General features: G+C 46.4%; 2 protein-coding genes across 3 annotated transcripts in view; both read right to left on the bottom strand.

Annotated features, from left to right (window-relative positions):
• ADD2 (adducin 2) overlaps window positions 1-563 on the bottom strand; it is a 125718-nt gene extending 125155 nt beyond the window's left edge. Inside the window, exon 1 of the mRNA XM_005212528.5 lies at window positions 160-563. The gene's annotated coding sequence lies outside the window, so the exon portion shown is untranslated. The remainder of the gene's footprint in view (window positions 1-159) is intronic.
• Window positions 564-8828: 8265 nt separating this feature from the next.
• Window positions 8829-23930, bottom strand: FIGLA (folliculogenesis specific bHLH transcription factor). 2 transcript variants are annotated; one of them, NM_001281920.1, is made up of 5 exons: window positions 23434-23709; window positions 19270-19422; window positions 17528-17678; window positions 9140-9168; window positions 8829-8906 (listed from the first exon to the last, which is right to left on the bottom strand). In NM_001281920.1, the coding sequence occupies exons 1-4, from the start codon at window positions 23707-23709 to the stop codon at window positions 9164-9166; spliced, it is 585 nt and encodes a 194-aa protein (NP_001268849.1). In that variant the 3' UTR covers window positions 8829-8906; window positions 9140-9163. The 2 variants fall into 2 exon arrangements, with proteins under 2 accessions (NP_001268849.1, XP_010808184.1); XM_010809882.3 differs by lacking the exon at window positions 9140-9168 and having other exon boundaries at window positions 23434-23930.
• Between the last annotated feature and the right edge of the window lie 423 nt (window positions 23931-24353).

Raw genomic sequence — 24353 nt, 5'->3', positions numbered from 1 at the left:
GAAGAGCTGCCTCGCAGACACACTCATTGACAGACGCTCACCCATCTGATAGACCAACCTGCTCCCGCTCGGTGGAAGGATGCTGTAAGGGTCGTAAATTCGATTAAAATAAGCAAAACCAAGCCCAGCCCGCGGCGTCCACTCCCAAGACGGGCTTACCTCCTGCAAGGCATCTTCTCCATCTCTGGTCCTCGGCTGCGGGTGGTTGGGGTCTTGTTTTGTTGGCTGGCTTTCTTTGGGAGAGCTGCTTGATAAATGCACCCAGCTAATCTGCAGAGCAGTGTTTTCTACCCATCCTGCAGCCGCGCACTGGCCAGAGCTGCCTGGAATTCCACCAGCAGCGCAGCTTCTCCGCGTCAGTGGTAATCACAGACAACAGAGGCTGCCACTCCTTGACAAAAGGCTTTCGTTCGCGCTCGTCCCTTACAGCTCTGCTGTCAGAATCAAATCCATTTCCCGCACGAGGCTGAGAGGAAATGAGAGCTCTCCCGGCCGAGTGCGCTGACAAAAGGAAGCTCGGCGGTGCCCACAGCGCCCCCTCTAGCGGGCCGCTGCCCGGCCGCCCGAGGGCCGCGGTGCTGCAGTGCCCCCGCCCGCTCGCCCGCGCTGCCGCAGTCCCGCCGCCCAGGCCCCCTGCCCACGGCCACTCCTGCACCACGAGCTGCCCGGAACAGCCAAGCCAACGTGAAGATGCTGTTCCTAGGAAGGAAATCTGAAACAAGAGCTCCGATAGAGGTTGCATTCCCTTGGGATTAAAAAGAAAACAGTCTTGTAATATTTTTTTTGTCTAAGAAGGACGTTTTGCTTTAGAAGATTAATTATATTCGTGATTTTAATAGCAAGCGATTGATTGTTTGAATTCAAAGCCATAATTATCCTATTGTAATGCTGACTCCATTTCCCACAAGGGCAAAGTGTTTGTTCTTGCCAGACCCTCTCGGATTACAGGCGCACCTCTCTCCAATTCTCACTACTTCTTCCTCTCACTCCCCTCCCTAGTCTCCCACCCTAGGGGGAACAGGTGTTTGGTGATTGGGCAACGGGATGGAGAACAAGAATACCTGGTTACAGTCTCAGACGTGCCATTGACTGACTAGCTGTGTGACCTTGGTGAAGGCACTCAATCTTTCTGGGCCTTTCTGGGTCTTACTCTGTAAGATGATAGTGTATAGCTAAGACACCTCCCACTGCTCCTTTCTGACAGTGTTTCTCAATGCAGAGCCTTCAGAGAGTAGAGATGTCAAGACCTAGTTTGGGACTTAGACCCCCATAATCTCCATCAATTCCCCAAAGCTCCCATAAATCACCATTCACACTAGGTATTTGTAAAAATGTGATGACAGGGCAAGTACAGCTTCCAGAAAAGCCTCTGCTCACTGCCAACCAGATCAAGGCCCCTTGGTTCCCTCAAGATTCTGGGGTACCACAGCCCCATGAAAATTACCATACCCTAACACAGTGTTGCTGCAGAGTCAGCATCTCTGGATTTGGGCCCAGGAACCCAGAGGTGTGAGCTCACCTCCTGCAAGGCATCTTCTCCATCTCTGGTCCTCCACTGCTGATTGTTGGGGGGTTGCTTTGTTGGTTGGGTTTTCTTTGGGGGATCTGCTTGATAAATGCACCCAGCTAATCTGCAATGTTTTCTCCCCATCCTGTGTGTGTATTTGTGTGTGCACACGCGTGTGCGTGCGCGTGTATGTATAGGCTGCACCATGCAGCATGGATCTTTGTTCCCCAATCAGAGATGGAACTCTGCACTGGGAAAGTAAAAGTGAAAGTCACTCAGTCATGTCTGACTCTTTGCGACGCCATGGGCTATACAGTCCATGGAATTCTCCAGGCCAGAATATTGGAGTGGATAGCCTTTCCCTTTTTCAGGAGATCTTCCTAACCCAGGGACCAGCAGATTCTTTACCAGCTGAGCTGCCAGGGAAGCCCAAGGGAGCATGGAGTCTATTCCTAGTGATTCTTTGAACACTAACATATAAGAAATGTCACTGTATGTGAATAGCTGCTACTGACGTAGATAGAAAAGGAGAAAATGCCCACATAACAACCCAAGGACACCTGGCAGGCATTGCATTTCAGATAACAGAGTAAATTTTGTCTTTCTGCTCAGCTCATCCAGCCCCTCCAACCCCTGGTCTCTGCTTCTTCTTCCCCACTCAGAGCTTCTCATCTATTCCCACTTCATCTTCAGAATCACTGAATCACAAGCTCTCTTCCTATTCTATTCTCCCATCAAAACCTGCTAGAATTACAAGCAGCTCAGCCACCAGGACCTGAGGTCTTTCTGGCCAGATCCAGGAAACAATGTTTATTGAGACACTTCAGGCAACTGTGCACTATTGGTGCCAAGCAATAATATCTGGGAAGTTGAAAATGCCTTCTCTGGAGCCCTGGAATCACAGGTAAGGTAGGCCCTTTTCTGAAACAGAGCCCAAAAAGGGAATAGAGAATTTTTGTTTAGTCCAGAAGTAGCAGGTTTCATAAATTCCCTTGATCATCGCATCACTCAAAAATTTCTCTTCCTGGTGTGTTAGTAAGCTTTCTCAAACTAATAATAGCGAACTCTTTTTGGCTCTTGCCATTGTTCTGAGAGCTTTACATGCATTTTTGACTCGTTTAATCCCCACACGAATCCTGCAAGGGTGGAAATGGTACTATCCTCTATAGTAGATCAAGAAATTGAAGCCCAGAGAGGTTAGGTAACTCTCTCAAGGTTGCACAGCTAGCGGAATGGCCAAGGCAGGATGCGAACTCAGCAACATGGCTCTAGAGCTGAGTCCTAACTTGTATCTTGCACATGTACTCTCAGAGGGGGCAAAAAATTGACTTTAAAAAGCAGAACTAGTATAAGATACTGATAAAATCCACAAGGCTGATTCACTCTCCTTCCACCCACCAAAAAAAAAAAAAAAAAAATTGATTCTGCTTTGATTCTGCTCTTCTAGCCATCATAGAATCTAAAAAAAAAAAAAAAAACCTCCAGTTTCTCCCAGATGGCATCTGAATATGATGAGTGCTAGTTCAAATGTCAGACTTCAAACAAGACTTCATTGTATTAATTTCCATATTAATAGCCTATATGGAAATTTGAGTTGAAGTCCTGGAAGTTCTCACTTAATTCCAAATTCACTTTGAAATCCAACAAAGGGAACCAGAACTACTTGGCTCCATCAAGTATCATCAGAATTCCAAGTTCTCACTTGCAGAAAGCTCAAGATGCCTGGCTCTTAACAAGGAGCAGAAAAGTATAGGAGACTCCATGACAGACCCAGAAAATTATATTTGGATAGCCTCCAGTAGCCTGATAAAATTAGACTAACTGATATGTAATAAAATTATTTATAATCTTCAAGTCTTTTGATGAAAATGTTTCTAGGCAGCAGTAACTTGTAAAGAGTGGATGGCAGTGTAACAGACACCTGCTGTGTCTAACAGACCTACATGGCAAGGAACCAAGGGTGATATCTGGCAAAAAAAAAAAAAAAGCTAGAAACTGAGGCCATAAGCCCAAACATCCTGGAGGAAATGAATTCTGTTGATAATCCCATCACCTTGAAAACAGGCCCTTCCCCAGCCAAGCCTTCAGCTGAGACCCCAGCCCAGATTGACACCTTTATTTCTGCCTGAGAGAAACCGTGAAGCAGAGGACCCAGCTAAGTCATGCCCAAGCACAACTTCTGACCCACAGAAACTGTTATAATAAATGTGTTATTTTAAGTTGCAAAGTTTCGGGTACTTTGTTGCTCAGCAATAGATAACTAATCCAGGACTTCAGCACTCTCTTTAACACTTTAGGCATTCTGTCAATGGCCTTCTCCAGAGCATGCGGTGGGTGCTGGAGGAATTGACACCCCAGAGAATCAGCTCTCAACAAGTGGCCATCAGGATTTAGTGGACAGAGAGGCCGACTCCCTGCTCCGTAAGTGTGGGGAGGACCCCTCTGAGGCACGCTGTGCACTGTCTCCCAGCATGACTGAGCCCCTCACTCAGTCATGCCCACAGTATCACCGCTCAGGATGCAGCTTTTATAGTCTGGCTTTTCTTCTCTATATAATTTTCCCACTCCTCAACTGGTGTTTCCTGGAGTTGCCTCCCAAATAAACTATAAATTATGGCCTACTTTTAGAGAAATTGAATTTATGATAGAAGAGAGCAGGGAAGATGGTGCTTTCAAAGCAAGATCAATGGTAAATTCTAAGTCTAGATCTCTTGAAGACAGCACTCTACCAACAAGAGTAAGTTCAGCCAACCCTGTGGCTGAAGCCTGCTGTGTAAAGAGAATGAGCCTGGGGGTGCAGGGCATGGGATGCCAATCTTGGTCCCATGGACTGTGTGACTTCAGGTAAGACTCTGACCTTAGAGCCAAGCTATAAACTGACAGTAACAGCACTGCCCTCTTGTATGGGCTGACTTGTGCCCCCAAATTCCTGTGTTAAAATGCCAAGCCTTAGTACCTCAGAATGTGACTGTTTTGGGTGTTAGGGTCTTCAAAGAGACAATGAGATAAATTAATGAAATAATTAAGATATAAAACTAGGTTGTATGAAAGTGAAAGTCACTCAGTTGTGTCTGAATCTTTGCAACCCCATGGACTATACAATCCATGAAATTCTCCAGGCTAGAATATTGGAGTGGGTAGCCTTTCCCATCTCCAGGGGATCTTCCCAATCCAGGGATCAAACCCAGGTCTCCTGCATTGCAGACAGAGTCTTTACCAGCTGAGCCACAGGAGTGGGTCTTAATCCAATAGGGTGCTGCCTTTTTAAGAAGAGGAGATGTGCATACAGACTAACACAGGGAGAAGACAGTCATCTACAGCCAAGGAGAGAGGCATCAAGAAAACAACTCTGCCGACACCTCCATCTCTTGATCTCAGATGAATTTCTGTGGTTCAAGCCCCCAGTCTGCACTACTTTGTCCAGCAGCCCCAGAAACAAGTCCTCAACCACCCAGGGTTGTCATGGAGACCAAATGGGACAAGTTAAAGTACTTATTGGCTTCCCTTATAGCTCACTTGGTAAAGACTTTGCCTGCAGCACAGGAGACCCGGGTTCGATTCCTGGGTTGGAAACCTTTGCCTCTATGCACCAGTGTCAAATCAAATCTTGGAGACAGAGTTTTGCTTGAAGCAGAAAATAACAGCTTTATTGTTTTGCCAGCCAAAGGGTGACACAGTCAGCTCCTGCTCCTCCAAAATAATGTGTCCCAAACCAGGAGGATTTAGTGAGGAGTTTTACAGCAATAGTTCACAGGTATGGTTGCTGACAAGATTGTGTGCAGGGCCTGCTCTTCTCTAATTTCAGGTAATCTTGATGAATTTCTCTAGTTCCTTCAATCTGGCCTCAGGTGGTCTTCTCTGGTATGAAGAATGCTGTGTTGTTCAGTTGCTAAGTCATGCCCAACTCTTTGTGGCTCCATGGACTGCAGCACGCCAGGCTTTCCTGTCCATCACTATCTCCTGGAGTTTGCTCAAACTCGTGTCCATTGAGTAGGTGATGCCACCCAACCATCTGATCCTCTGTCATTGCCTTCTCCTCATGCCTTCAGTCTTTCCCAGCATCAGGGTCTTCTCCAGTGAGTTGGCTCTTTACATCAGGTGGCCAAATTATTGGAGCTTCAGCATCAGTCCTTCCACAGAATATTCAGGGTTGATTTTCTTTAGGATTGACTGGTTTGACCTCCTTGCTAGCCAAGGGACCCTCAAGAGTCTTCTTCAGCACTGTAATTCGAAAGCATCAATTCTTCGGTACTCAGCCTTCTTTGTGGTCCAACTCTCACATCTGTACATGCGTGCAATGCATGTGTGCTGTCTTTTCAGTTGTGTCTGACTCTTTGTGACACTATGGGCTGTAGCCCGCCAGGCTCCTTTATCCATGGGATTCTCCAGGGAAGAATACTGGCGTGGGTTGTCATGCCCTTTTCCAGGGGATCTTCCCAACCCACGGATTGAACCCACGTCTCTTGTGTCTCCTGCATCGGCAGGTGGCTTTTTTACCACTAGTGTCACCGGGGAGGCCCATCCATACGTGACTATTGGAAAAACCACAGCTTTGACTAGACTGACCTTTGCTGGCAAAATGATGTCTCTGCTTTTTAACACACTGTCTAGATTTATCATATCTTTTCTTCCAAGGAGCAAGCATCTTTTAATTTTGTGGCTGCAGTAACCATCCACAATGATTTTGGAGCACAGGAAAATAAAATCTGTCACTGTTTCCACTTTTTCCCCATCTATTTGCCATGAAGTGATGCCACGATCTTCGTTTTTTGAATGTTGAGTTTTAGGCCAGCTTTTTCACTCTCCTCTTTCACCCTCATCACTAGGCTCTTTAGTTTCTCTTTGCTGTCTGCCATTAGAGTGGTATCTGCATATCTGAGGTTGTTGATATTTCTCTTGGCAGTCTTAATTTCAGCTTGTGATTCTTCCAGTTCGGCACTTTGTATGATGTACTCTGCACATAAGTTAGATAAGCAAGATGACAATAGACAATCTTGATGTACGCCTTTCCCAATTTGGAATCAGTCCATTTTTCCATGTCTGGTTCTAGCTGTTGCTTCTTGACCTGCATACAGGTTTCTCAGGAGGCAGGTAAGGTGGTCTGGTATTCCCATCTCTTGAAGAATTTTCCACAGTTTGTTGTGATCCACACAAAGACTTTTGAGTAGTCAATGAAGCAGATGTTTTTCTGGAATTCCCTTGCTTTTTTGATGATCCAGCAGATGTTGCCAGTTTGCTCTCTGGATCCTCTGCCTTTTCTAAATCCAGCTTAAATACCTGGAAGTTCTTGGTTCATACACTATGGAAGCCTAGCCTGAAGGATTTTGAGTATGGCCTCGCTAGCATGTGAAATCAGCACATATGTGCAATAGTTTGAAAATTCTTTGGCATTGCCTTTGGGAATGAACGAAGAATGCTAACATCTTCCATTTGTTGGGTTTTAGTTCTATAAAGAGCTTAAAGATACTGCTGTGTGTATCCCTTGAGGTGGAACCAGGACCCTGCCCCAAGGCTGCAGTATATAGTTTCTTGACTGCTCCTCCTCTGTCCCTGCATCCCCTCCCTTCCCTGGTTACCAACTGTTTGAATACGCCCTAGGAAGTCAGGGAAGGTCCAGGAGGCTGGAGTTGTTCCCCACAAGAAACAGGGGACACAGAAAGGCTACCATGCCCAGGTGGTCCACAGGGTCCTGCTCAGTTTCATTATTACAGATTAAAACAAGGCCACCAGCAACCATAACCCCATCCACACGAGGGGAAAACCACACAGAGGGAAGTGGAACCATATATGATTGGTGTGGCGAGGCCCCAGACTCCAGAGGAAAGGCAATTCTTACTATAAAGTGCAAGCAACTTGGCTAAATTTTATTCTAGTGTTTGTGTCAAAGGTAGAACTTGCAAATAATGACCTCAGATACTTAGCAGAGGAGACTTTTAGGCAAAGCATTGAAGGTGCAACCTGGGTCCTCCTTACTGCTTATAGTAAACGCAAGAGGTGAGAGATGAATTAAAGGAAGAATTGTTAAACAAAAAGGAATCAGACTTTAGAAACTTAGACAATCCTCAGCCTCTCTATACTGTAAAAACTGAGAAAGCTTGCTCTGAAGAGAGCCCTAAGGGTGTAGGTGAATGATTGTTTAAGAGCTCATGGATGCAACTCATAGACTTAACCATCTCAGCAGAGGCCAAGAAAAGAGACGGGATTATGTAGCAGAAACTAACTGAGGCACCTCATTATGTTAGCCCTTGAAAGTGAACTATACAGTCCATGGAATTCTCCAGGCCAGAATACTGGAATGGGTAGCCTTTCCCTTCTCCAGGGGATCTTCCCAACCCAGGGATCGAACCCAGGTCTCCCTCATTGCCAGCAGATTCTTTTCTAAAATTTTCAAGACTGCTGAGCGACCAGGGAAGTCCTTATCCAACCCTTATTCTCTCCACCCATTCAACCTACAGATGTTTGTTCTCCCTTTCTTTCTTGCTTAATTGCACTCTGAAAATGATTGCCATCTAGCTACACCTGATGTTTACTCCTCTAAGACAACACTCCCTAACACTTCTTTCCTCTGGGAGTGTTCTTCACTCCAGAAAGCACGTCATGGAACAATGACCAAAATTCATACATTGAAGCCCTGCTCTTCACTGTGACTGCACTCAGAGACAAGGCTTTTAGATCACTAAGGTTAAATGAGGTTGTAAGGGTGGGGCCTTCATTGCAAAGAAACTATCCTCCAATTAAAAATAAATTTTGTAAAAAAGGTTGGGGCCTTAATCTGATAGGATTGGTATTCTTATAAGAGGAAAAGAGACCAGAGCTCGAGTGCTCGCTCCACCTTGTGAGGACACAGAGAGAAAGCAACTGTCAGCAAGCCAGGGAAAGCAAACTAAATCCTTTAGGCTTTGATCTTGGTCTTCCCAGCTTCCAGAAGTGTGAGAAATAAATTTCCACTAAGCCACCCAGTCTGTGGTCTGTGTTATGGCAGCTTACGTGGACTATCCACTTTTTGTGCCTCAGTTTCTCCATCTGTAAAGCAGGGGTCATTGTGCCTCTCCTGCAGAATCATTATGAGAACAAGTTATCATAAGACAAGTGTGGAGAAGAGGCCCGTTTATGTGCTAGGTCTCTGTGAGCAGTCGCTATGAAGTCTGCCTCTGTGCTCCAGGCGCTTGTGTGTCTAACCTGCACAGAGGGGCCATATGGCCTTAGCTGGGGGAGTGGAATTGAGAAAGGAGAGTCAAGTAGCTTTGTGACAGTCAAGGACATTTAAAGGTAATTGTTACTCTTTGAATTATGACAATATTTTAAGAAAAAAGAGACTCTAAAACTTTTACGACTGCATTTATTTGTCTGTAGAAGGTAGCCCTGGGCCAGCCTTTTCACTTTTCGTACTTGAGAGAACCTGAAACAGAAGAGAGCTCATTGTAAATGGCCAAAAGATAGAAACAGTTCAAAAACAAACAAGAAGTTATGAATTAACTAGTAATCAAAGATGTTTAAAGATACCATTTTTTGCTCATTAAAACTATCATTTTAATCAATCTCATTGTTGGCAAGGATATTACAGACTCGGCATTTTGTAAGCTGGTGGTATTATAAGTTGGCACTACACAGTAAGTCATAGATTATACCTACCTGTGACTCAGTTCTATGGGGAATCTATCCTAAAAACAAAATAAAATACAAAGAGAACTAAATACATCAGGTTGAGAACAAAAAACTGAAAACAAATGTCCAAAACAATTAGAAAATTATCCCATGGATAATTTAATGGACCATTAAAACTTGTTATAAAGACTATATGGTAACCTCTAACATGTCAATGATAGCATAAAAAAATATACAATGTTATACATCTTATGATAATTTATTAATTCACAGGAAAAATTTTGTAAGCATAGTATCAATAGTATATTTCTATCTGTGGCTTTTTTAAGATAGTAAGATAACCTTGGTCTTCCCAATTTTCTGAAGTCTCAACTTACATCCATGAGTTAAAAAAATAAAGACACCCAAATTGTGGTCAGACACTTCAGAAACTGAAACCCAAATGCACATTAGTATGAAATACTGTGATCAAAGGCTTTAATTTAGCTTTAAAAAAGCATTTATTTACTTCCTAGCCCACTTATTTACAATTAAAGAGTGATCTTTGTTAGAATGAAAGGCCATTAGAAGGTCTAAGACTATTTCCCACATCTCCCAACCCAAACCCTGCGTCCACTCACTGGATGTAGGGTGACTTCACTTCACTTCTTAGCTTCATGACATGTAAAATGGACACAGTTGTTTGTACCTCACAGGGTGGTTATGAAAATTAAATAGATTATTAGGTATAAACTGCCAGGAATAGTACCTGGCACAAAATAAGTATCAATTTTTTCTGATCTTGAGCAAGTCTTTCCAAGATACATGTCATCAACTTTCTTTTTTTGAGTTCAAATTTAGCTTTAGAAGTTTTATTTTAAAAACTTTTAACTTTTTACACAACCAGAATGTTCTAAACCTAGAAGACAAATTCATGGATTACTGTGTTCACCTAGAGGGTTAAAGGATAATTTCATTTTACCAGCCTACAGTTCAGTGCATTATAGATTATTGTCTTAGTTTCTTTCAGTTGGCTGGAAAATTCCAGGAGTGTAATATTTAAGTATTGGAATACAAAAACTTGAAATTTATTGATGTTTATGGTTACAGTTCACTTAAAAATGCTGGCCTCATCTGAGTTAAGGAGTTGGAAGGTCCAAGAAGAGGGTGGTCTGAGGAATAAAACCCAGCCTGCGGTTCAGCAACTTTAATAAGGCAGGTGTGCTCCTGCTGTTGGTTGTGTAGCTCTATAATCTGACACATTATCTGATCTACTTTTCCTTCCCCCGCTGAGTCAAGGCTGGTGGGTGGGGTGACGGGGAGGGGAGAAGCAGATAGGCACCAGACCAGAAGTCCTCACTCACTGAGCTTCTTCAGTTCCAAGCTTCACAATAATCTGAAAAGCAGGGCTCTTGTTGGGAAGGGGCCAACTTTGCTGAAAGGGACAGCTCTGGTGGGCAGAGCTCAGATGGCTGCTCACCCAGTAGTCACAGAGCAGAGAGGAGGCAAGACATGATGTGGGAAGACTTCCTACAACTGAAAATGGAGATGAAATTGAAACAGGAGGAAGCACCTATTCAGGGGTGATGGGTCAGCATGTGGAAGCTGCCTGATCCCCGGGAAGGGCCCCTGTACTATGCCATCCTGGGCTTTGACCCAGGGACAGGGTACAGTTCCAGAGGCAAAGTAGAGTCTGAAGAAAGCAAGAATCTGTACCCACGTCTCAGGATACAGCCTCTCAGAGGAGTGGGTGAGCACTGGCTGAGGGGCATCTTCAAGACCTGAGGGCAGCCACACTAGCCCTTCTGGGAGTAGGAAGCCAGGAGGATGAAGAGGCCTGGGTTCTGGACGGCGCCACTTAGAGAAAAGAAGCCACGGGGGGCCATAGACACCCTCAGCCAATGTCAGCCCAACCACATTCAAGACCAGGGCCAGAGGATTAGATGGGTCAGAGGTAGAGAGACACACAGGAGTGCTCCCACTGCAACCTCCATGCTGTACACGCTCCTCACTGTACCCGAGGAGGACAGGGAGGAGGGAGAAGGCTTAAGAGGCACAGGAGTCCCCAAAGGGAACATTCTCAACACTGAACTGATTCAGTATTTACTTAAACAGGATAGACCTCCATAGAGCAAGATAAAGAGTTTTCCAACCACTTGAGTGATAAGGGTCTTAATGGGTTCTCAAGAACAAGTGGAGAACAGTGTAGGAAGTAAAATGGCCTTTCTGCCCATCTAAACTGTGCTCTAACCGCTTATACTACTTCAGTGAGTGAAAGTCCAACCAGGACCCCAAGATCAGAATCCAGTCTTGTTCAGAAGACAGCCTCGCTGTCTCATGTCTGAGGGAGAACCATACAGATGATTCTTCCAGTAAACGAAGCTCTTTAGAGTAAGCAGGGCTCTGGCCACTAAGCCCCATGTCTCCTCCCTTGGGGACCTGGCCCAAACAGCATGATGTTTGGGGGACTCTGCCCCACGGTTCCTCTCACCTCCAAGCACCCCAGTGAGGCCGGCATCCAGGCCTGTCTTCTACACAAGAGCTGCCGCAGGGACAACTCCTGGAGGGAAAACTCATCCAGAAAGGAAGAGAATGAGCCAAAGAGGACTGAAGAGTTCCGAAAAATAATTGTGTTGTATTTCTAATCCCTTTACCCTCCTGCTGACAGATCTGCCAGGAACACCGTGTCTCTGGAGTCCGTTTTATCCCTGATGTGCTCTGCAGAACCCAGGGTTAGAACAGGGGCAAGGTGGCGGCTGGGAGGATCCACTGACCTCCCTCAGGGGCTGGCTCACGTGGCCTGAGCATTTGGTGGTTTTCTGCTGATCCAGAGCTGACCCAGGGAGGTCCCACAGCAGGTCAGAGACGCTCTGCCTCTCAGGACCCTCTCAGCAAAGGGTCTTTGAGAGTCCCTTCCATCCAATTCTTGCCATTGTCTCCCACATTCATGTGGGACCAATGAGATGGACCTTTCATAGAACTCATATAAATGAGATTTCCCTGGCATTCCAGTGGCTAAGATTCCACACTCCCAATGCAGTGAGCCGGGTTCGGTCCCTGGTCAGGGAACTAGATCCCATAGGCCGCAACTAAGAAGTTCACATGCCACAGTGAACAAAAGATCCCACGTGCTGCAACTAAGACCCAGTGCAGCCCAAAAAATACTAGAAAAAACTCATATAAATCATCCCTCAAGAAGTTCATAAGAATAGATAAGAAATTACCTTAATTTAACCACCATGCCCATGAAACAGAAATTACTGGCTTTCTCAGAAGATGCTAAGCTCACTGACAGACTCAGGGGCACGTAGCAGCTAGAGATCTCCTCAAACACACCAGGCTTCATGTCCACATGCTCACCTCCACACACACAGACAAAACCTGCTTCCCCGACTGATTCAATCTTTTATCCCCACGGAAGAATCTGAGTTCCAACAAAAGACATCTCCTTCTCTTATTTTCATGAAGAATTGAGACTATGTCTTCCCTGTAACATTTTCTTCTTACCTGATCAGACTGGGCCTTAAAAGTCTTCCTGGGAAACCAGAATTGAAAGAGACACATGTACCCCAATGTTCATTGTAGCACTGCGTACAATAGTAGCTAGGGCATGGAAGCAACCTAGGTGTCCATCAGCAGACGGATGGATAAGGAAGTTGTGATACATATACACAATGGAGTATTATTCAGCTATAAAAAAGAATGTATTTGAGTCAGTTCTAATGAGGTGGATGAAACTGGAGCCTATTATACAGAGTGAAGTAAGCCAGAAAGAAAAACACCAAAAATACAGCATATTAATGCATATATATATATATATATATATATATATAGAATTTAGAAAGACGGTACTGACAATCCTACATGCAGGGCAGCAAAGGAGACACAGACGTAAAGAACAGACTTTTGGACTCTGTGGGAGAAGGCAAGGGTGGGATGATTTGAGAGAACAGCACTGAAACATGTATATCACCATACGTAAAACAGATGACCAGTGCAAGTTCAATGCATGAAGCAGGGCACTCAAAGCTGGTGCTCTGGGACAAGCCAGAGGGATGGGGTGGGGAGGGAGGTGGGAGGGGGGTTCAGGACGGGGGGACACATGTGCACCCATGGCTGATTCGTGTCAGTGCATGGCAAAAACCACAAAGTAGTTATCCTCCAATTAATTTTTTTTTTAATTATTTAAAAAGAATCTTCCTTGGAAACAAGACACTGTGTAGCACAGGGAACTCAACTTAATCCACTGTGGTGACCTGAATGGGAAGGAAGTCCAAAAGGGCATATATGGATATGTATGGCTGAGTCTATACAGTAAAATCTAACACAAAATTGTAAAGCAACTATACTCCAATAAAAAGTAATTTAAAAATAAGAGTCTTCCCAGGTTCTGGTTGGATCTCCTCCTCAGTAGCTGCAGCCTGGGGACCACTCCAACAGAGGTGGCATGACTCCAAAGTTAGATGGATGCCATCCTACATGCCACATCTTACCTTACCAAAGTTCCAGAGAGAATGACTAGCATTCACATCATTTGAGCGTGTGTGCGTGCTAAGTCACTTCAGTCGTGTCTGACTCTTTGCAACCCTATGGACCATAGCACACCAGGCCCCTCTGTACAAGGGATTCTCCAGGCAAGAATACTGGAGTGGGTTGCCATGCCTTCCTCCAGGGTCTCCTCCCATCCCAGGGATCAAACCCATGTCTCTTCTATTTCCTGCATTGGCAGGCAGGTTCTTTACTACTACCAACCCCTAAACCTCCAAAGCTGAGAAAACAATAGCACCCCAGAGCCAAAGGCAACCACTTGTGCAGCTTTCCTTATGAGCTCAGTGACCCTGATCTGCAAAAATTAAACGCCTACATGGAGATGCAGTAAGAGTGGCTGGGGGCTGACAAACCAAAGAGCACCCACCCCCTCAAAAGGGACGTTCAACTTTTTAAAATATTCTGTGACTAAACTCATCTGCATATGCCCACTAGGCCACCAGTGAACACTGGGGAAGATAAACGTGCTTCCCAAGGAAAAGTCTAGACCGTCCTCCCCACTACCCCACTGCTGTGCTGCTATATGGGATCTTTGCTATCACACGTGGCCACTACCTGGGGAAAACATGAGATAGAAAATAAAACAACAGACACTTCAATGCCTTCCCAGGGTGCTAATAAATTCATCCCAACTAGCCAGACCATCTGATTTCAGAGCTTAAATTGCTATTAGAAGAAATGTCCCCAGGGTTTAATTTCACACACACATTATCACAACCTGCAGGGTGGGGGGCAGGGGGGCGTTGAGGAGATCTGCCACCCACCAGGCTTCTTTCTCTCAGAAACTCTTTCCAAGGACTGCTCCTATGACAGACCAAAATTGAGATGTGCAGGATGGCGGCACACCCAGATCCCACAACAGACGTTTATGTTCACACATATATCCTTTCCAGAGCCCCTGAGATCCCAGCACAATTGGTATCTCACTTCCGCACTGAGGGTGGACTTTGTCCAGGGACACAGTCTCTACAGGATTACAGGAAACTCGGAGCAACATTCAGAGTTTTGCCTGGTGTGAAATGCCTAAGCCACAGCCATCAGTGACAAATAGAAGAAGTAAAGAGTGGTGGGTTAGTGAACATCATGCCACCCAGCCTAATCCCCAAACAGTAAAATCTTATACCTTGAAAGCCCAGTTTAAACAAGCCTCCCCTGAACCTTGACATTAATCCCTCTCCCTCCCGAGGCCAGACGCTGTGGCTTCACATGGCCATGTCCCCTCCATCCACACACACAAGCACTTGCTGATTCGGTCCCAGGTGAACCTGCTCTGGCCCGAGCAGTTCCCCTCCTCCCTCCCTGCCATCAGCAGATTCTTGTGTGCTTCACCAGGGCTCTGGCCTCAACAATGTTGTTCATCTGGCACAGCTTCTTCCAACCCCAGCCCCAAGTCTCCCCAGGTGCCGATCTCTGCCTGCACCAGATTCCGCTCCTGAGATCCTCTCCTAGAGTGGAAAAATGGGTGCTGCTTCTGCAGACTGAAGTTGGAGGAGATCCGCCTCCCAGTTCCTGAGCCCCACATGGACATTTCAATCCAGTGAGCCACACTGGTTGTCCCCATGTCTCCAGGTAGGGTATCTGACTGGATCCTGAAACCCTATGTATTAGCAGTTGCCCTTTCAGGTAAAGCAGAATACTTTGGGAAATGAAGGCCAACCTGAGTGTTGTTTCCTTGGCCCCTTTATCTCTATCCCTCCTGGAGAGGGTTCTGTGGAGGGGCAGCCTGTCACGGGTGTTGTTATGGGCTGAAGCATGGCCCCCAAAACGCATGTGGCAGTCCCAGCCCCCAGTACCTGGGACTGTATTTGGACTTAGGACCTTTAAAGAGGTGATTAAGTTAAAAAGAGGCCATTGAGGGTGGTCCCTAATCCAATCTGACTGGTGTCCTTATAAGAGGAGGAAATTTGGGCACATAGACACCAGGGGCAAGCCCACACTGAGGCAAGGCCACCTCAAGCCAAGGAGAGAGGCCAGAAGAAAACACGCTCGCCAACACCTCAACTGTAAGACTTCCAGCCTCCAGAACTGTAAGAAACAAATGTGTGCTCTTTAAGTCACTTGATCTGTGTGCTTTGCAGCTCTAGCAAACCAACTTCAGGTGCTAAAACCCAAGGAGAAGAGCCACAGAGGGAGGAGATGACATCGAGATGGGACGAGGTGGGAGGCGAACTACCCACTGGATGTCCTTGATAAAAGGTTGATTCCAAGGCTGGGGCTGGAAAAGCATAAGATGCTTGAGCTTGGACCATCTTTTGCCAGAAAGGAAGTGATCAAAGGATGATGGTGATGGGATTTCCCTGGTAGTCCAGAGTTAAGAATCCACCTTGCAATGCAGGGCACATAGGCCTGCTCTGTACCAGGCCCAAGGGGACTAGCACGAAGGACCAGCCAGTCGGGTATCTCACCATGAGAATGACTTGGTGATGCCTATCTGACGAGGACCAGTGAAGATTAAATGCAAGCAAGATTCTTGCCTTAACACCTAACACATGAAAACCACATTTGTGGAAGTGTTACTGTTATTCACTTAGGCAGTCGGGTTCAAGCTTCAGTTCACTCTTTGTTCTTAATCGTTCCCTATCAGCTCATGTAGTAGCAAGAGGAATTCTGTCTCCTAAAAGTTGATGGGAGAGGGGAAGTTTTAAATCTCAAGTGGCCCAAACTGGAATATCTAGACTGAGCATGTGCACAAGTAGAATCCTTAGAAATCAGTAATCAGATCAGAAATGAGGCCAGCCAATCAGCAGAAAGTCTGTCAGACCTCAAACCAGAGTGAAGTGCTGGTGACAGCCACAGAGCGGCGACGCCTGGGGCCCACTGTTGACTGCTCACCGGTCAATACAGATGGCTCACGGTGAGGCTAGCCAACTTTATAAAGGCTGAGCGAACGCTGACATGCCAGGTACTATGCTAGACGCTCCACTGACATGATGTCATTTGAACCTCACAGGTACCTTACATAGGTACAATTACCATTCCCAACCTACAGATGGGGAAATTGAGGGTTGGAAAACTTCAGCACCTCATTCAAGGTCACACCAACAAGTGGTAAAATCAGGGTTTGAACCTCAGCATTCTGTCTCCAGAGCCACCACTCAGCAGCTCTCCTAAACCAGCTCCCAAGACCAACCATCATTTGTTACTCCATAGCCCCCACTGTTCCTTATACCACACTAAGCAACTTGCTTAGTTCCAGATTTCTGCAAGCCTTTCTTGTTTCAGTAGCAATAATGGAACAGGGGATCTTATCTATGTAACACAGAGACACAAGAGCAATACCTCTACTTCCTAGACTTGGAGAAAAGCAGGCTGCTCCTTCCAACAGTTTCTTTAGTTTGGCAAAGTAATAAGCAATAATATTTCAATAAACTCCTTTGTTATTATAGAAAACTTGTTGCTCTGACTTTGCAACAAAGGTCAACTTAAAAACAAATGTGCCTCTGAGTGTGCACGTGTGTACATGGGATCACCATGCAGCTTTATGAAGGGCAAGCTACTTATTTTTCTGGAGACCTCAGTATCCAGAAAACCTTTTGACGTATTAATCAGGGTCATAAAAAATTAAGCTTAGGTCTGTACAGGGTGATTCTGGAGGAGCTGCCTTCCCCTTGAACTGCTTTCCAATGAACTCGGAACATAATAATAGATCTTTCAAACTAGCAAACTCACCTGCCCACCTAGGTGTTTTCACACAGTGATCTTGCTTCAATCATGGTTTAACATGGAAAATACCTTATGCCCAAGGGATGTCTTATGAGTTTTTGGATATCAACATAACTATTCAAGAACAAACACTTTTCCAGACTCCTCGCTGGGGAGAGAATTCCCATCGTAGACACCATCCCATCGTAGACACCGCCCTCTGGCGACAAGTATGTGCCAACTCACCACTGCCACCATCTGCCCAGGACCCTTCCTTCTCATTCTTCAAGCCCATAGCACAGCCGGCACGTTGTATAATTCTCGATAGCTCTCTAGCTGAGGATGTATGTAGCTCAGAAGTATTGCTGCTATAGCTCTGATGATCGGGGTCTCGTTTCTAGAAACCATATGTAGTTGTCAAACAGTATAATGGGACAGATTTTGACTATTTAAGCCAATATATTTCAAAGTTTTAACCTACGAAATTTTATTTAAGTGATGAGAGCAATGTTTAAGTTATTATGGAAAGAAAAATCATTGCTCAGCAGACTGGCTTCTGTTCTGCTGTAACCTTAAAATGTTGTGTGATTGGAAACTACATTAAAAAGATTATAGCATGAAACAGATTCTGTATTTTATGTAGCACCAAAGCACTTATATTAGGCGATTCACATGTAAGGAAAAACTAATGCAGCCGTCTGCATCTGTGCAAATATTGCAACCACTCTACAACCCAGCCATCCAGTTTGTCCATCAGGACAATCCATCCCCCCCTACCAGTGCAGAATGTATCCTCCCAGTCGTCACATAAGTAGGACTAGTGGACAAGAGGAAGAATCTAAAATGTACCACTAAGCATTTGTCTATTTCTGTTCCTGAGTATATTTCCCTTCTCTCTGCTATCTATCCTCTTCAGTCCCTAAACAGGATCGCATTGCTAATTAGAAAAGACCTTCATTGATCCAACAATTGTCATCGTTCTTCCATCCTTTCGAGCCTCTTTTCAGTCTCAGACTTTCAGATTGAATAGACTTGAAGCTTGCCACTTCCCTCTGTTAGATTTCAGATATTTACCAATAACATACCATCAACCCACCAAAGGCTGGCCTCCAGCCCACTCCTGTCCTTCACGTTCTGTGCCTGGTTGTCTTCCTGGCCTCACCTATAGCTTCTCGCACAATTTCCCACACTTGGATCCCCAAGATTTCCCCTCCCTGATTGTAGGGTCCCATCTTGCTTCTCCATCTGCCCCTCTCTGATAGCCCCTCCTTCTCCTGTTCCTTAGGGTGCATCTCTAAGGCCTTTTCTCTCTTCATATCTTACCTCCTCTGATGACGAACACATTTTCAAGCCTTCCGAATTTGCCTCTCCATGGAATGAGCTCATGAATCCAGCTCACACCTTCCACTGATGAAGACCCCTGAGCTACGTGTCCCAATAATAGTGGTGACATTACAGGGCTTCACAGTTTACAAAGCAGGTTCACCTATGTAGTCCCACTGAATGGTCACAAAATCCCATGAGATTAGCATCAGAGGAGATCAATGAGCTCTCCAGCAGGGTTGACCCCCAGGGAGGGCTTCTCCCAAGGGACACCCCTCTTCCTTTCTGTGCTTCCTATATGATGTGTGTTCTGCTGAAGAACAGCACTGCCAAAGAGTGGCTTTGGGGACCCTCCTCTCATGTCCCTGCTATCAAAGTCCCATCATAGGCTAAGCAATTCAGCACTAGAGGCTCTGGACAGTGACAGGAAGGATACAGATGGTCAGAACTTGACTCCAAAGCTCACACAGGCCTAGATTCAGACTCCAGTCCTGACACTGCTTAGCTGTGGGACCTTTGCCTGTATTTGGTTTCTTCCTCGGTAAAAGCAGCATCTGTACTAGGTCAGAGGACTGTATAACTAGCACAGACGCAGAAGTTGGCCTGCACCTAGAAAGAGCTCAATAACGGCGAGTGTCATTGTTCTAACTTCTTAAAACCTTTACCTCGGAGTCTTTGGCTTCTTCCAAAATATCACTGAGAACTTGTATGTATTCAGTTGCACCTCTGAGGATATCAACTTTGCTAGGCTTCCTGTTTTGGGGAAGAAATGGCACCAGTGCCTTCAGTTTGGCCAAACCATGGTTGAGATTTTTTATCTGGAAAGGAAGAAGGCACAGTGACACACAGGAAGCCAGTCTGTAAGGCATCTCCCCAGACTACAGAAGGTGGTGGTGGGGGGTCGTGAGGCCGAGCAGGCTCGTGCCCAAGCACTGCCGCTCCACTGGCAGTGCAGTCCCTGGCAAGGGGAGCGGGAACGGCACGAGCCTGGCACGAGGCGTGGGTGGACTGCAAAGGGTGTCGAGGTCCACGCTGGCCTCTTCCTCTGAGAGCATCCCCATTGCAAAACAGAGGCAGAGCCGCTACCAGTGGCTAAAAGCTCTGAGTCAGCACTCAAGGATTCAAATCCAACTCTGCCACTTGGCTTTACAGAAGTGTGTAGGACACTTCATATTACCCAGCCTTGGTTTATTTGCAAAGTGGAAAATCCTCACCTTGTAGTGGTGTAGCTGCTGATTAAGGAACATAATTTCACATCAAATATTTCCCCCTGCACATAGAAAGTCCTCAATAAGTTGCATTGATGATACTGAGTAAAATGTACAAACACTTGTCTATTCAAGTACTGTGCCAACCATTCTTCAACCTCATTCCAAACTGAGTTGAGGATATAGTCAAGTATTAGAGTCCAGAGAGTCTGCATATTGGTGAGACTTGAAAGGTAGAATGAAGTACCTTTTTTTCTTAATCTTCAGGGTCTAAATCCTTGGCTCTGGAGGCCTGGAATGCTCATTATCACACTGCCCACCCCCCTGTGAGGGGGAAACAGGCCCTTGAAGAACTGGCTCTACACAGGAAACCACTCAGTTATATTGAGAGCTCCCTCCTACCCTACATCAAATTGGACAATGAACAGAGGCCATTCACAGCAGAATATGATAACCAATGAATTTATGAAATATCAAACTTTAATCAAAGAACTGCAGACTAAAATAGAAATTATGGGTGGGAGGAAGGCTCAAAAGGGAGGGGATATATGTATACTTATAGCTGATTCATATTGATTTACAGCAGAAACCAACACAAACATTGTAAAGCAATTATCTTCCATTTAAAAATACAAAAAATAAAGCAGAAATTGGATACCATTTTTTGTGTACCAAGCTGGCAACATTTTTATTTTGATTATCATGCCCAGCATTGGGATGGAAAAAGGAAACCGTCCAATAGCCTGTAAAAGGGGATACACATTAATTAATGAACTTTTCTAGAAAGCAACTGGGCAACCTGTATCAAAAGTCACGAGACTGCTTATGTCCCAGTAATTCCATGTCTAATGTTTTGTTGGAAAGCAATTATCAGACATGGAGGTAGATCTTTGTACCACTAAAAAGGTGCAAAAAAGCATATATGCCCAACACTAGGAGGCTGGATAAGCAGTCTATTTGTATGTTGGACTATAAAGTCGAAAGCTGTTCTGCTTAGAAATATGAGGAAATGTTTTTGATAATGTTAAGTGAATAAAAGCATAAAAATATATACTCAGTTCAGTCACTCAGTCGTGTCCAACTCTTTGCGACCCCATGATCACAGCACGCCAGGCCTCCCTGTCCATCACCAACTCCCGGAGTTCACTCAAACTCATGTCCATCAAGTCGGTGATGCCATCCAGGCATCTCGTCCTCTGTCATCCGCTTCTCCTCCTGCCCCCAATCCCTCCCAACTCTTCGCATGAGGTGGCCAAAGTATTGGAGTTTCAGCTTCAGCCTCAGTCCTTCCAATGAACACCCAGGACTGATCTCCTTTAGGATGGACTGGTTGGATCTCCTTGCAGTCCAAGGGACTCTCAAGAGTCTCCTCCAACACCACAGTTCAAAAGCATCAATTCTTCGGCGCTCAGCTTTCTTCACAGTCCAACTCTCACATCTATACATGACCACTGGAAAAACCATAGCCTTGACTAGATGGACCTTTGTTGGCAAAATAATATCTCTGCTTTTCAATATGCTGTCTAGGATGGTCATAACTTTCCTTCCAAGGAGCAAGTGTCTTTTAATTTCATGGCTGCCATCACCATCTGCAGTGATTCTGGAGCCCCAAAAAATAAAGTCTGACACTGTTTCCACTGTTTCCCCATCTATCTGCAATGAAGTGATGGAACCAGACGCCGTGATCTTAGTTTTCTGAATGTTGAGCTTTAAGCCAACTTTTTCACTCTCCTCTTTCACTTTCATCAAGAGGCTTTTTTAGTTCCTCTTCACTTTCTGCCATAAGGGTGGTGTCATCTGCATATCTGAGGTTATTGATATTTCTCCCAGCAATCTTGATACTGCTGCTGCTGCTAAGTCGCTTCAGTCGTGTCCGACTCTGTGCGACCCTATAGACGGCAGCCCACCAGGCTCTCCCGTCCCTGGGATTCTCCAGGCAAGAACATTGGAGTGGGTTGCCATTTCCTTCTCCAATGCAGGAAAGTGAAAAGTGAAAGTGAAGTCGCTCAGTCGTGTCTGACCCTCAGTGACCCCATGGACTGTAGCCTTCCAGGCTCCTCCATCCATGGGATTTTCCAGGCAAGAGTACTGGAGTGGGGTGCCATTGCCTTCTCCGATCTTGATACTAAGTGATCACAATTTTATAAAATTATATATATATATGCTTCCTAGGTGGCAATAGTGGTAAAGAACCTGCCTCCCAATGCAGGAGATGTAAGAGGCCCAGGTCTGATACATGGGTCAGGAAGATCCCCTGGAAAAGGGCATGCAACCCACTCCAGTACTCTTGCCTGGAGAATTCCATGGACGGGGGAGCCTGACGGGCTGCAGTACATGGGGTCACAAAGAGTTGGACATGACTGAAGCAACTTAGCACACACATACATATCACAAATTTAAGTAGGAAAAAGACCAGGAAGATTTAACAAGAATGACAGTTACTGTGAGTGTTTCCGTTCCCTGTTTAGCTCTATCTTCCAGGTGTACTAATTCTCACCAGTAGGTGTACTTTATTCTCTATCTTCCAGGTGTACTAATCTCATCATTATAAAGAAGAATGAGGTCATTAGTTTTAAACTAGTGGATAACACCAGGACTGATTCTCTGCAGAAAGCAATTCCTTCCTGGTGGGGAAAGCCCAACTTAAAATGCCAAATACAGGAACAGAACCTTATTCGAGAACCACACCAACACATCAGATCACAGGGTTATCATAAAGGGCTCCCAACTTTCCCTGAAGTCTTTTACACTCACTGGGTTCTTTCTCCTCACACCTGAGCCCAAACAGAGCTCCGAGTTGATTGACTGGAGCTACGTTGCTAAAGGGTCCAGAAGTGTGCATGAACACCCCCAGCAAGGCATCGAAGAGCATCCTCCTCGGGTCCCAGGTCAGAATGTGTGCCCTCCCTCTTCCACCGCTCACCCTTCCCTCTCTCGGATCCTCTCTGCAGCCGGGCAACCCAAAGACAGCAACGGACTGAAAGGAGACCGAATTTGACAAGTTTCGGATCGGAGTTTAGTGAGAAATACTGAAATGCCGGTAGATGGCGCTCCGACTCCGCCCGCCGGACCAGCCGGGTGGGTGATTTGCCGCGTACCCGCCAGACGGAAACAGCCACTTTCAGTCTCCCGCCTGGGAGTTGAGTGGGAGTCTGGGTGCACACCGAGACGTTGTTTAAATTCTTCGTTGAAAGTAAGGAAAAGAGTAACTTCCATTAGGTCATCTGTCCCACGCCCCATTTGGGCTTCGGCGCAGGGTAAAGGGGGCCCCAAGCACCCACTCAGCGCAGGAGGTAGGGAGATGGAAGCGCCCTGCCGCCTCCGAGGGCTTAAAGCACCTGCCAGCGGGAGGTGTTTCTGAAGCGGTCGGGGGTTCCCCTCGGCCTCCCCAGACCGGCTTCCTGCTCGGCTCCAGGTGGGTCACAGGTGAGGCGCCACCCCGCGCGGGTGGAAGGGAGCCGGGTGGCCCTTGGGAGGTCCCAACCGCTCCGGGCCCCCAAGGGGGAGGTGGACTTCCCGGGCCCCCTAGGTGTCTGAAGTGGCTGGCGGGTCTCGGGGGGAGCCTGGAGGAAGGCGGCCGGGTTCCGGCGCGGGGACCCAGCGGGGCCGGCCTGAACTCACCCGCTCGCGCTCTTTGGCGTTGGCCACGCGCCGCCGCTCCAGCACCAACTGCACGTCCTGGGTGGACGAAGGCAGCCGCTTGAGCCGGCAGATGGTGGCCTGCTGGGGCAGCGGCCCGAACTGCTCCCGCAGCACGTCGTCCAGGAGCTCGGCAGGCGGTACCCTCAGGAGCTCCGGCGCGGCGTCCATGGCTGCGCGCGGGGGCGGCGGGCAGCTGGGCCTTCCCCGGGGGCGCCTGGGCCCCTCGGGGGCGGGGCCCCGGGCTCCTGCCGACATCCCCCTGCGCACCTGCGTACCTGCCTACTCCGGGGAAGCGGCTCCGAGACCCTCAATTTAACTAACTCCACACGTGATTCCCCTGACGCCTGGATTGCAGTGCTGGCTCGCAAATCTGCTGCATATCGGAGTCACCTGGGAAGTTTTTAAAAACCCCTGCTAGGGTACCAGTCCCTCACCTTCTAATTTAACCAATCTGAGTCGGGGCCTGAGCTACTGGATACATGTATGCGTGCATGCTGAGTCGCTTTAGTCGTCTCTGACTCTATGCGACACTATGGACTGTAGCCCGCCAGGCTCCTCTGTCCCTAGGATTCTCCAGGCAAGAATGGAGTGGGTTGTCATGCCCTCCTCCAGGGAATCTTTCCGACCCAGGGATCGAACTCTTTAAGTCTCCTGCACTGGCAGACGGGTTCTTTATACCACCAGCACCATCTGCAAAGCCATATATGTATACATGTGTAGGCAAATAAACATGAACACATATACATTTACCAGGAAAAAAAATTTGATGGATGCACAACATTTTTAAAAATTCATTTTGAAATATATGAGTTGCAAGAGCAGTAACACAAAGGTTCTGTATCCCCTTCACCTAGATCTCCACTTGTTAACTATTTTCACATTTGCTCCATCTCTCCCCT

The sequence above is a fragment of the Bos taurus genome, chromosome 11 (genome assembly GCF_002263795.3).
Source record: "Bos taurus isolate L1 Dominette 01449 registration number 42190680 breed Hereford chromosome 11, ARS-UCD2.0, whole genome shotgun sequence".
NCBI lineage: Eukaryota > Metazoa > Chordata > Mammalia > Artiodactyla > Bovidae > Bos > Bos taurus.
The sequence above is the reverse complement of the archived record's forward strand: the minus strand, read 5'-3'. Positions and strand labels throughout refer to the sequence as shown.